Source organism: Asterias rubens, chromosome 9 (genome assembly GCF_902459465.1).
Source record: "Asterias rubens chromosome 9, eAstRub1.3, whole genome shotgun sequence".
In the NCBI taxonomy this organism is placed as follows: domain Eukaryota; kingdom Metazoa; phylum Echinodermata; class Asteroidea; order Forcipulatida; family Asteriidae; genus Asterias; species Asterias rubens.
The window spans coordinates 9,150,618-9,163,509 of NC_047070.1; the positions used below are offsets into that span (position 1 = coordinate 9,150,618).

The following is a 12,892-nucleotide window of genomic DNA, read 5'->3' on the forward strand; positions in this document are numbered from 1 at the left end:
GATTACCGCCCATTTAATGAAAGTTAGTATGAATTATTTTGAGAAAAAATTTCCTTTGAAGGAATATAGGTTTAATAAATAGTTCACCCCAAAATTTAATCTTAAAAGTGATTTATGCCTAAATCGTTTCCAAAGATTTCTGAGGGCTGGGGTCCCGGTTTGCGAATGCTGTTGCCAGAGACACGTCATGTGTGATGTGTAACCAAAATGCGTGGTTAAATTACAGCAAAACAATAAGTTGCCGAAAACAAGATGTATACAATGATGGTATTGAAAGAAGAAAAACAAAACAAGAATTGACGAAAATTGTGAGCCTTACTTGACATTTCTAGGTTGGTGAGTTTCTGTTTTTTATTTTTGAAGTGATTCAATATTGAAGTGATGGTGGTGGTTTCAAGATCAAGTCTAGATTTGAAAACAATTTAATTGTAGCTTTAGCAGTCACTCAATTGTGTGAAAACGATTTTACCTACGATCCCATGGCAAGCACTTGATCAAATTTTATATCCAGACATGTTTTTATGAAAAAATTAAACTTTAAGACCTGAACAACCTAATAAATATGTTTGACGTCATACTCTTTCTGGAGCCATTAATTGTGGTACAATTGTTTATTATATTTCTTTCATCTTTTTGTTTTATACCACAAATATTGAAAAGACATTTGCTGGTATTGGCAAAGGCCATATTTAATTATGCCTAGAGCTGTGTCCTACCTCTATTTTTTATAGAAGTTGGAGGTACTCAGGGGAGTTTTATTCCATCAAAATAATTTCTGGTTCATTAAAAATACAAGTCCACAGAGTTACCTGCCTCCCCAATAAATGCCTGTACAATCCTTCCCCTTGATTGGTACAACTGGCCGTTCACAAAAAACAAAACAATGCATGTACTTCAATTTCAATGGGGTTACTTCAATTTTAATGGGGTTAACATAGTTTTAAGTTGCTCTACTCATATGGCAGGAATGTAAGTTTCTACTGGTACTTTTGAAGGGGCACTAAGGCAAGGACTAGGGGCATTGATACTGTTGCCTCTGTTGCCTTCATGAAGGCTTGTAGGCCCTATACATGTGAGACCTGGAAATTTCATCTTGGAGAGGGCAAGGCCATTTGCATTTTGGTAAAGGGGCACCTCCTTTGGAAAATCTAACAGTCTATAGGGGAACTCTTGATGGGGCACCAAGGCCAAGACTTGGACAGCTAAGGCAACGTGGCCTTTGTGTCATCCATTTAATGCCAGGCCTGTCAACATACAGTACATTGTGTTCCTTGTCCAACCGGCAGCAAATTGCGCCACAGCACCTTCTGACAGTACCCTATTATAAACCATTACATGTTCTGTACATGGTGCTATCAGAATTAGGTCTCATAATTCAAACGTAGTCCCACATCATGCATCTTGCAGGAATTACTGTATGTTATCAGCGCCAGGAGCATCACTAATTGACGGACATGTGCGCTATATATAAGAAGCCACAATTATTATTATTATTATTTAAAGGGACAACGCAGTTTTACTAGTTTTACACCTCTATTTATAATACAGTTGTATGAGAACATTTCACCAAGCCAATGTCCAAGAGGAATGACAGAAATTACCTCCATACAATAACCATTTAGCTTCTGTCGAGTATCGGGCCTGCAATGTTGTTTCTCCTTTAAATGATGTGTGCACACGAGATTCAGAATACATACATAATGTCTGATTTACTATTTAAATTCAGGTACATGATACAAAATGTTCAGAACATTACTGATAGTCACTTGTCGACAAAACCGGTATAAACCCCAAGCCGGCAACTGGACATCAAAAATAGTTGTAAGTGAATAACTGCACAGTGGAAAGAACAAAAAAGACGGTCAAAATTTTGGGCAGTGCCACACGGCAGAACATTTTAATTTGATTTTAAATTTCCTCCATGACTTGGCCGAGGTATAGTTGATTGTTTATATCCGTGTGTGATTGGCAATAGATGGCCGCCCATTCCGAGCTGTTGGCTGATTGCGTGTTTCTGTTTTTCTGATGGTACACGACGACGGCGGAGTGAATTCTGACAATTTTGTTTCACTTTTATTACTAAAAATACGATGTACATGTTCTTGGTTTTTAAAATATAAGTCATCTGCTGTGCGGCCAAGAAGTACACATCATTTTGGTTTTACCCTTAAAGGCAGTGGACACTATCGGTAATTACTCAAAATAATTATTAGCATAAAACCTTACTTGGTGACGAGTAATGGGGAGAGGTTGATAGTATAAAACATTGTGAGAAACGGCTCCCTCTGAAGTAAAGTAGTTTTCGAGAAAGAAGTAATTTTCCACGAGTTTGATTTCGAGACCTCAGATTTAGAATTTGAGGTCTCAAAATCAAGCATCTGAATCACACAACTTCGTGTGACAAGGGTGTTTTTTTCTTTCATAGTTATCCTGCGACTCCGACGACCAATCGAGCTCAAATTTTCACAGGTTTGTTATTTTATGTACATGTTGAGATACATCGACTGTGAAGGCTAGTCTTTGACATTCAGTGTCTTTAACCGATGTGTGTTCCAGTTAGCATTGTACACTCAGTACTTTCCCGAGTTCTATGAACAAAATCACAGGCATAATATGTTTTCAAGACTGATGCGTACAAAGGGATCCACAATATGTAGTGCATCGGGGCTCAGTGAAATTATATTTACCAATTTTGTTTATATTATTTGTTGCCATTTCACTAGTCCACCAGCCTTTTACAATTCTTATTTCATATAAAATAGCAGGCCTGTAATTTAACGAAGGCCAGGGAGGCCGTGGCCTCTGTTGCCCTGGTCTTGGCCTTGGTGCCCCTTTAAAAGTTACCCATATATACATGTACTTACCAAGGGAAGTGCCCTTTGCAAAATGAAAATGGCCTTGCCCTCTCAAAGATGAAATTCCAGACCTGAAATTGGGATGCTTTTTGACTCTGAACTAGCCTGCTAGACCATTCAGAGTGAATGTTGACTGTGTTTTAAAACTAGAATTTTGCTTGTGGCCTACTTTAAGGGAGAACCTTGAGTGTCCAATCTGTATAATGAATAAACTGGACACAGACTGGAAATTTAAAGAGGCCATGGCCACACTGTGGTTGTTGTTTGCTGGTACTACACAAGAAGCATTGTTGTTTTTGAAAGCAGTTAGTGTCAGCTTTGAGTTTTCATTCAAAATTGAAACATGGACAAATGCTTAACTTTGCCTTTAAATGTTACCATCTTTTAACAAATTTCAGTCAGCTCAGAGCAATAGAAGACTAATACACGATGAACGCTCAGGTATTTGATTGTCTAAGAGATAAAAGATTCAATGCTGTTACAAGTAGGATTTGGAACTTTGCATGGTGGGAGTATAAATTTACAGATGGTCAAGCCTGTATGCTTCGATTTTAAAAGGGCAAGGGCACCAAGGCATTTTCTCCTTGGTAAAGGGCACCCTATGAGGTAATTGTAAATTTCTACTGGGGCTGTGAAGTATCAGGTCTGATACTGATTGAAACGTTGAGTTGTCAACCACCGGTTCTCTTCAGAACCAACGCTACTCATTTATAGATGGTGCTCCCGCAAATCTCATACGGGTAATAATGGCTGTTATGACTGTTTTTTGTTTCCATTATTTTGTCTTGTAAGACTGGAGCATTTAGAGGGCACCAAGGCAATGACTAGGGGGCGCGAAGGCAATCGCTTATGTTGCCTCTGTGAAGTATCAGGTCTGATACTGATTGAAACGTTGAGTTGTCAACCACTGATTCTCACCACAAAGCTCATGTACATGTAATGGCTGTTATGACTATTTTTGGTTTCCATTATTTTGTCTTGTATGCCGAACTTTACGCATCATCAAGTAGAAGATTAGAATGACAGGTGTCAATTAGTAACTTAACGTTGACTCCCGTCTCTACACGGTTTCCAAAATATCCTTAATTTTAGAATGGTTTTTATAATGGACATCTTGCGTGACATTGATTGGCTAACTGACGGACAGATTATCTCACATGTCAATAAAGGAGAATAAAGTTGGGGGGGGGGGTTGCTAATTTTCACTTTATCTGGAGGAGATCAGGAGCCAATTTCATAGAGCTGCTTTAAGCAAAAAATTTGGTTAAGCACGAAAATAGCTTGCTTATTTTACACATGCTACTGGCCAAAATTTCATGCCATATACATTGCTTGTGACTGGTATTGAGCTATTGTTTACTTAGCATAACAATTGAGTGGAGTCTTGGCCGGTATTCTGATTTTACTAAGCATTGGGTTTGATTATTTTGCTTAAGCAGAATTTTGTGCTTTTTAAAGCAGCTCTATGAAATGGGGCCCTGCTAGGTGCATGGTTGTAATTTAAATTTTTTACAAAATGCACTTTCTGTGAAAGGGCAAGTATTATTGGACTGTCCATCACAAGGTCCCTTGTGAAGTCTTCTCAAACATTGCTAAATTTTGTCGGAGGTCCGGACCTATGACAGAATCTTCCACTAGCAGAAGTTTTGACTAAGTTTTTTGTTATGACTGTGGCACTGACACATAGGATATAAACTCAAAGAAACAAAAGATTCATTGTGGGAGAGGTTGGAATTGCTCCTTTGTGTGATATTTTTTATAGCAAGTGACTCTGTTTATATTAGAGATTTCATAACTTATTGCAATTAAACAAGGGTCCCTTGCTTTTGTGAAATTTTCACAATTTTTTAAAGTTTTAAACACATCCCCCACCCACCATCCACAGTCAATATTATAGGGATTTGCCAAATTACAAACATTGATATTTGAAAACCCCAAAACAGGTGGTAACTTTTCATAAAATAATCCCGTTTTTTGTTTTAATGTCATAACAAGATGCCATCTCCCCATCAATCATCGTCAGTATTGTGATGGTAATTTGAACAAAAAACCACATGACTTATACTCTAGTCTAACCTTCCAGTCCCAGGTTGTTTGTCCCTAGTGCGTGGTGCACTCAAGCGTAGAAGCGACGCAAGCTGTAGACTTCAACACACAGCGTATGCCCGTATTTTTTTCCCCGGTCGTCCGTCGCAATCACGACGACATCAAAGATCCTGCCTTTGGCAGATGCTTGTTTCTCTTACAGTTTGGTGACCTTCCTTATATTCCCTCGTCTTCATCTTGGATTAATAAGGTCACAGACTTGGGATGGGAAAAAATTACCAGTAATAGTGCAGTCATGGTAACTACAATTTTCTTTTGTCCTTCATAAAGATATATTGCAGTCTGCCAGGGATCGTTTTTTTTTTTTTTTTGTCCGGGCAAGATTGCGGTAATAGAATTAGCTGGATTTTTTCTGCCGAGCATCATTTCTTGGTGAATTAAAAATTGGTCAAGTGTGCAGGAATCTATGATTTATTGTATTTTGGTTGTTTGATTTTAAAACCGTCTGCATTTTTTTTATTTCATTATTATCTCGCAACTTCAATGACAAATTGGGCTCAAATTTTCACAGGTTTGTTATTTTGTGCATATGTTGAGATACACCAGGTGGGAAGACTGGTCTTTGACAATTACCAATAGTGTCCAGTGTCTTTAAGTCATATGAAATACCACTTTAAAATATGTCCCGTTGGCACTAGGCATTAGGCAATCTACGAACATCTTTGTTAATTACCAATTCATTGTCAGTAATAACTGTTAACACATTCTTCACAACACAGCTCAACAAGTCATGTTTGTTTTATCAACATGAAGAATAAGCTGTAAAAAAGGTTTCGGAGATAACAGATTGTCTATAACGAGATGAATAAATTGCACTGAAAGAACTTTTAGAAGAATATATTCCAAACACCCATTTTTGTGGATTAAATTTTTCGAGAAACTTAACAGGGCCCAATTTCATAGAGCTGCTTAGCACAAAAATTTGCTTAGCATGAAATTTCTTCCTTGATAAAAACAGGATTACCACCAAATTTGTTGGATATTGCTTGTTACTGGTATTCGGCTTGTTTGCTTATCCTGAAAATCATGTGGAAATTTGGTTGGTAATTCTGTTTTTATCAAGGCAAAAATTTCATGCTAAGCAAATTTTTGTGCTTAGCAGCTCTATGAAATTGGGCCCAGATTGTCAATCAGAGAAACGTTTCTGCATGAAACGATTCTCAGAGTGTTTACTCCAATTATGGATTTGGAAATGATTCTCAGATTGTTTACTCCAACTATGGATTCGTCTTCCTGCGTGGACATATCCGCTCCTGAATTTCGGCAAAAACCAAAAAATGTTACCACAATTTGAACTGAAATGTTCACCGTCACAGGTTAGATGTATTGTATCAACATTTGTATAGGAGTAAAACAACCAAATGGTATTGTATAATATTTACTTTGCTTTTACTGCATTGTGCGTGCAGTAGTTGAGTGGTCTGTGTATACAATAAAATGCATCCCCAATCTCAGTCACATTCCCTATGACCATGAATAACTTATTCTCGTTGTACCTTAAACTGAACCAGTCTAATTTTTCCTCCTGCCTCAGTTTAGATATATTGATTTCAATGAGACAAAAAACAAGATGGCCATTCTGGGATGCAGATACATGACCCGTGCTTTCTTGTTTTTGAAAAATATAAAAATATAAACAGTAGGCCTGCAACAAATATTGTTGTTGGTATGTTTTTGACAGCTTCTGTTTGGTCTTCCCTTGCACTCAATCATCCCCTTCAATTTGTCTTTTTTCTTATTTGTTTCCTGTCTAAATTTTCAGCCGATATGTAAGATGTACATCAGCAATATTACCAAAGCCATGCGGTTTATGCATTGACGTCACCATGGTTGATTCTGCTCGACGACCGTAACGGACGAGAGAATTTGATGGTGTGCGCCGAAGCGTGAACAGAACTAACCCAAAAATATGATGGGTTGGAATTTTGCATTCACTTCCTGAAGCTGCACACAGAGTTTCTGTCTGGTGTGGCACAAATTTACATTTTAACAGGTTTTTTACAACGCGTTACTAGTCTGGTTGTAATGTTTTATCTCCTCTGCAAATGGCTGTCGTATGCAAAAGACTTTCACCATTACACCGTGTAAATGCTCATTATGCTACGGCAATGTTGAATTTTAAGCGTGTGGCCAGAGAGCCTGGTACTCATGTACGGTAACCAGTCCGTGTCTTGCAGACAACACTAAGGTCTTTATTACATTACAAATGATTCAACTGCCTTGAGACTGTCCCTGTAGTACTATAGTTAGTATTTGGGGGGGGGGGGGGGTGAGGATGAACGCTATTATCCATGTTATCCAGTTAAATTGTTATTACCAAACCAGATTGGTATCATTAAATTATGGCCACTTCTTGGCGAAAGGGCTGCCATCTTGGAAGGGAGTGGCCCCGGCGTGTACAGTATGTTGTTACAACAGAGATTCACATTGTCATGATTGTGTACTCACTGGGCTGACTGTAGCGTCCATGTAATGTGTCACATACATGTATGGATAATCAAACAAATATGTTTTGTACATATCCGAGATACATAGTCTGCCAACAGTTTTCTTCAGATACATTTTCTACTGTGCATGTTTAAAGGAACACGTTGCCTTGGATGGGACGAGTTGGTCTATAAAAAGCATTTGTAACCGTTTGTTATAAAATGCATGTGATTGGAAAGATGTTTTAAAAGTAGAATACAATGATCCACACAAATATGCCTCGAAATTGCGTGTTTTTTTTTTACTTGACTCCTATAAATGGCCGACCGTGTTTGTCGACGAGGTAAAAAGGAAAACCACGCAATTTCGAGTGATACTTGTGTGGATAATTATATTCTACTTTTAAAATACCTTTTTAATCGTATGCATCTTATAACAAGTGGTTGAAAACGCCTTTCAAAGACCAACACGACCGATCCAAGGCAGCGTGTTCCTTTAATGTACAAGTGTTATTTCCTCATAATATTCAGCATCAAGATAGTTTATCTCTTGCTCGTACTGTCAGCCAGAAGCCTCTGATTATCAAGAGATACTAAATTACTTGTTGTGCCAAAAACGTCTTACTATGTAGGCGACAAAAGCTTTCTCACGTTGCTTCCTCAAAACTGTGGTACATTGTAACCTACATACGTAAACTTACAAAAATCTGACACAAAATTATGAACTTGGCCAGCTGGGTATTTTTTAACTTGAACTTATTTATTGTTAAAAAACGAAAAAAAAAAAAAAAAAAAAAAAAACATTAAAAAAACACAAATTTCAAGGGAAAAAAATAAACACCCCAAAACTTGTTAGCCACTACATGTATTCTAAATGACCCCATGCTTGTTGAATTATGAATCCAAATATTTTACATACAAATTGTAGTGTACATGTACTAGCTGTATGCCTATTGTATTATCACCCAATTCTAGGTCATAGAGTATAAAGGAAATCCCTCCTAAACCTACTGTACTAGTGATCTTCACTGATCCTGAATCGTAACACTAGTCATGCTTAAAGACACTGGACACTATTGGTAATTGTCAAAGACCAGTCTTCTCACTTGGTGTATCTCAACATATACAAAAAATAACCAACCTGTGAAAATTTGAGCTCAATTGGTCGTCGAAGTTGCGAGATGATAATGAAAGAAAAAATACCCTTTTCACACGAAGTTATGTGCTTTCAGTTTCAGATGGTTGATTTCGAGACCTCAAATTCTAAATCTGAGGTCTCAAAATCAAATTCGTGGAAAATTACTTCTTTCTCAAAAACTTCTTTACTTCAGAGGGAGCCGTTTCTCACAATGTTTTTTTTTACTATCAACAGCTCCCCATTACTTTTTACCAAGTAAGGTTTCGTGCTAATAATATTTTGAGTAATTACCAATAGTGTCCACTGCCTTTAAATGTTGGGGTGTTATGGTGAACAATGTGTTCACAAACAAAGCCTGTCATTTCGAAGGTCTCTGGTATTATGCATTGTAAGTATACCCGTACACGTTGTACATGAACATTGTAAATTGCAAGGACATTACACTACTGTGCACGATTAGACCTGCAATATTGATATTTTCCATTTTGGTATTGAGAACTTACCCTGAGATTCAACTGCTCACCTCGGAAACAAAAATGTGGAACAACTAAAACAACCTTCAAGTAGTACGTGTGTAGAACATGGTACCATGAAAAATCGAGAGTTTGAATTTCCATGGATTATTTGGTCTAGTAACTTTATGAAATTATTGTGTGCCCGAAGAATGGCACACAAAGTACTTTTTTTTCCATTAACAAAAGGCCGTAGGCAATACAAAACAGGGGTAAATGTGGCATTACTGTTTGTTGCTAGGTACCCCAAAAAAGATGTTTTCCCATTCTCTTGCTGAATTTAACTGTCCTAAAATAACTAAATGAATGGAATGGCAGAAAACCGCTCAAACTTTCAAACTTGGTTGTCTTGAGTCACAATTTCTCACAATAATTGCTTTACAGGGCTGTATGCTTCGTTTTTGAAAGGGCAAGGGCACCAAGGCATTTTCTCTTTGGTAAAGGGCACCCTATGAGGAAATTGTAAATTTCTACTGGAGCATTTCAAGGGCACCAATGACCAGGGGCAACGAAGGCAATCGCCTCCATTGCCTCCGTGAAGTATCAGGCCTGGCTTTATACGCCCTTTCTCCTGTAACTTTTCTTTAAGTCCTTCTTCCATGCACACGGTGGTACATTATGAAATGGTTCTGGGAAAACATACTTGTACAGGTATATTGCCTTTAATGTGACTATCTTCTAACCATTTGTCTTGTTTTGGAATTCGATTGCAAGGGCATTTCCTTCTTGTTTGTTAGCTAAAGACAGCGTTGTGTGTTAACATTTAGTATGGGTCTACGACACATGTACGGAAGTTCAGTGAAAGAGGGTCTCCAACATCAATTCAGTTTTGATGAGGTCGCATTTCAAATGGTCTACAGTTTTCTACGGAGAGTTTTTTAGTTTTTTAATAAGTTTTGATGCCATTCAATCAAACCAGCATTGAATTTGACCTTTTGTTTGGTGCAAAAAAGTTGATGTGCTTTTGATGTCTAATGATGTCATATTTCAAACTTTACTTTGAAAGCTTATCAGATAAAATGGCATTTACAATTGAAGGTTGATGATTTTTAATTTACCACTCTTTTATGAGGTCACTATCTATTGAAAAATGAGTGCATCACAAAAGTCAGTATGACCTTTTTGAACTATTATCCCTTGAAGGGGCACGGCAATTTTCCTCTTGGAAGGGGTCTGGCAAATTTCCTCTGGTAAGATGCACTCTCTGAGGAAAGAGTAATGAGGAAAGAGTAATTTTCTGTTGGAACTTTGCAAGGGGCACCATAGCAAAAGCACAGGGCACCACGACAATTTATGTGGGCGCTGTGGGCAGGTCTGTATGCTTTGTGATTGAAAGGGTAAGGGCAACAAGGAAATTGTAATTTTCTACTGAATCATTTCAAGGGCACCAAGACAATGACCAGGGGGCATGGAGGCAATCGTCTTTGTTGCCTTCGTGAAGTACCAGGCCTGCATGGGTTGTTTCGAGTCCTGGCAGAGGTTGCTATTGTGAAAGACGTCTTGAACATGAGGAGATGATTTTCGAAATTCCCAAGACATCCATGATCCGTCTCAAGAAACACACGTACTTCATGTATACCTTTTGTCTCGTCTCCTCCAAGCCCCTTGCTGACATGTCGTCGGACTTATCCTGCCTCCCTCCACCTTAGAACTACAACCCCCCCCCCCCCCATTCTTTTGCTTCTTCACTTCTTGGATCAATCAGTTACAGGCGTGATGAAGTTTCACAGAGCGTGTGATTTTTTTTTGCCCCCCAACTTGTGAGACGATGATGAACATGGTGGAAGCGGTACATAGCACATAATAGAGGTTTCAATCACGTTGTGCATCACTAAGGTGTCACAGCGTGTTCTCCAGCAATTTTCACCATGAATGTCTTGCATCCAACGGCCCTTTGTCTTTAACAGGGCTCGAATTTGACGCTCCACCGCTGGCCAGGGGCCGGTAGAGTTTTCAGTGTAGGGCCAGTGTGGAACTAAACTCATATAACCGGACGAGTCCGGCTGTCTTGTGTTTTACAAAGAAATAACAATACCTCAGGGTGTAATATGTTGAACAAAAACCAATTACGTTCAAATGTTGACTTTGAGGCTGAAATAATACCTTTCAACTCTATTGAGTAATAAAGTATACTCAATGCTCATAAAGAAAGATGAGATAAACCTTCTCTTACAAGTCTTAGCGCTTATTCAAATAAAAACAATTAAAATCTGTTTTGGGAAGTCTTTTCTTATAGTGATACTGAGGAGCTGATTTTACAAAGAGTTAAGATTGATCTTAACTGTGTATCACTTTTAATTGTTGTAAGCAAAGTGTGATGTCGCAAACCGAATCACTAAGGCAATATTGACAACTCATCTAAACGACGAATCTTAGTGCTTTGTGAAATAAGCCAGCTGGCGTTATGTACATGGTAGTAAAACCTATGTTGGTCCAGTAGTGTCCCAACCCATGGTCCTTTTCAAAACTGGGGGGGGGGGGGGCATTCTGGACGCAAATTGTAATGGCCTTGAAAATTCAATGGACTATGCCTGCAATATTTTTATCCAGGTTACTGTTTCGCAACTTTTAAAACAATTTGTTTTATACATTGTAAATATTTGAGAAATGAGTTAAACAATGTCATGAAAACAATTTTCGTCTCCGTGATCATGAGACAGAATTTATTTAAGCATGTAAACGTAATTTCATACTATTTTTTTTAAACTAATATCTCAAAAACTACAGCACCTCAGCCACTAATATTTTAAGGTACGCTTTCTACTATCAGTATCTTCAAACGGTGTAAGTTAAGTTTTATGTAAATCTGTGGATAATGTGTTTTGTGTTACAAAAAGTACCCAAACCGTTTAAAGGCAGTGGACACTATTGGTAATTGTCAAAGACTAGCCTTCACAGTTGGTGTATCTCAACATATGCATAAAATAACAAATCTGTGAAAATTTGAGCTCAATCGGTCATCGAAGTTGCGAGATAATAATAAAAGAAAACAACCATTGTCACACGAAGTTGTGTGCGTTTAGATGGTTGATTTTGAGACCTCAAGTTCTAAACCTGAGGTCTCGAAATCAAATTCATGGAAAATTACTTCTTTCTCGAAAACAATGGCACTTCAGAGGGAGCCGTTCCTCATAATGTTTTATACCATCAACCTCTCCCCATTACTCGTCACCAAGAAAGGTTTTAATTATTTTGAGTAATTACCAATAGTGTCCACAGTCTTTAATGAGATTGAAATATATGTACATGTACGTATTAGTAATACTGTACTAATTTCCTCTTTATCTTTCTTTTTCTTCTTTTAACTACAGATAGAAATTTTAACAGTATATGTGAAGAACAGCCCATTGGATGTGCACTATTCAGAAATTTTTGTCATAAAAATGAGTATTACCAGAGAGCTATCAATTTCTTGGATGCAGTTGTAAGTATGCAAATTAAGTATGTGACCTGTGACCGTTGACCTGCCCTTATCTCAAAACATTGGTAAAGGAATCACTCCAACATACAAGCTGTGGAGGTGTGTTTATGCCCAAAGAGCTCATTATTTATGCAGCTTATTCAAGAGCAGGTCAAAGGTCAATTGAATGTTTCGAACTAATATAGTTTAAACTTTAACCTTTTCCCCTTTATAAAAAAATATTAAGTAGACATGTCCTCTAAGGGTATAGACAGGCACTGGTGTTATTGGATACAATAATTTCATTGGATAAAAAAACGTGCCTTAACAAAGCTTTCCATCTGTTTTGTGATTGCTGCGATTCCAACGTGATGTAATTGCATAGCGTGCACTTTCGATCATCTACATGCAGCGTGTGCATAATGTTTGTACATGTAGACCATGTTTTGTTGTTT

The 12,892-nt window shown here is 37.8% G+C and overlaps 1 protein-coding gene across 2 annotated transcripts in view; it reads left to right on the top strand.

Moving 5' to 3' along the window:
• The window catches only part of LOC117294576 (G protein-coupled receptor kinase 5-like), a 98,513-nt gene that overhangs the window by 20,558 nt on the left and 65,063 nt on the right, over positions 1 to 12,892 (top strand). For both annotated transcript variants that reach the window (XM_033777043.1, XM_033777042.1), the window contains exon 3: positions 12,349 to 12,461. In XM_033777043.1, the coding sequence (XP_033632934.1) occupies positions 12,349 to 12,461 (113 nt within the window). The remainder of the gene's footprint in view (positions 1 to 12,348; positions 12,462 to 12,892) is intronic.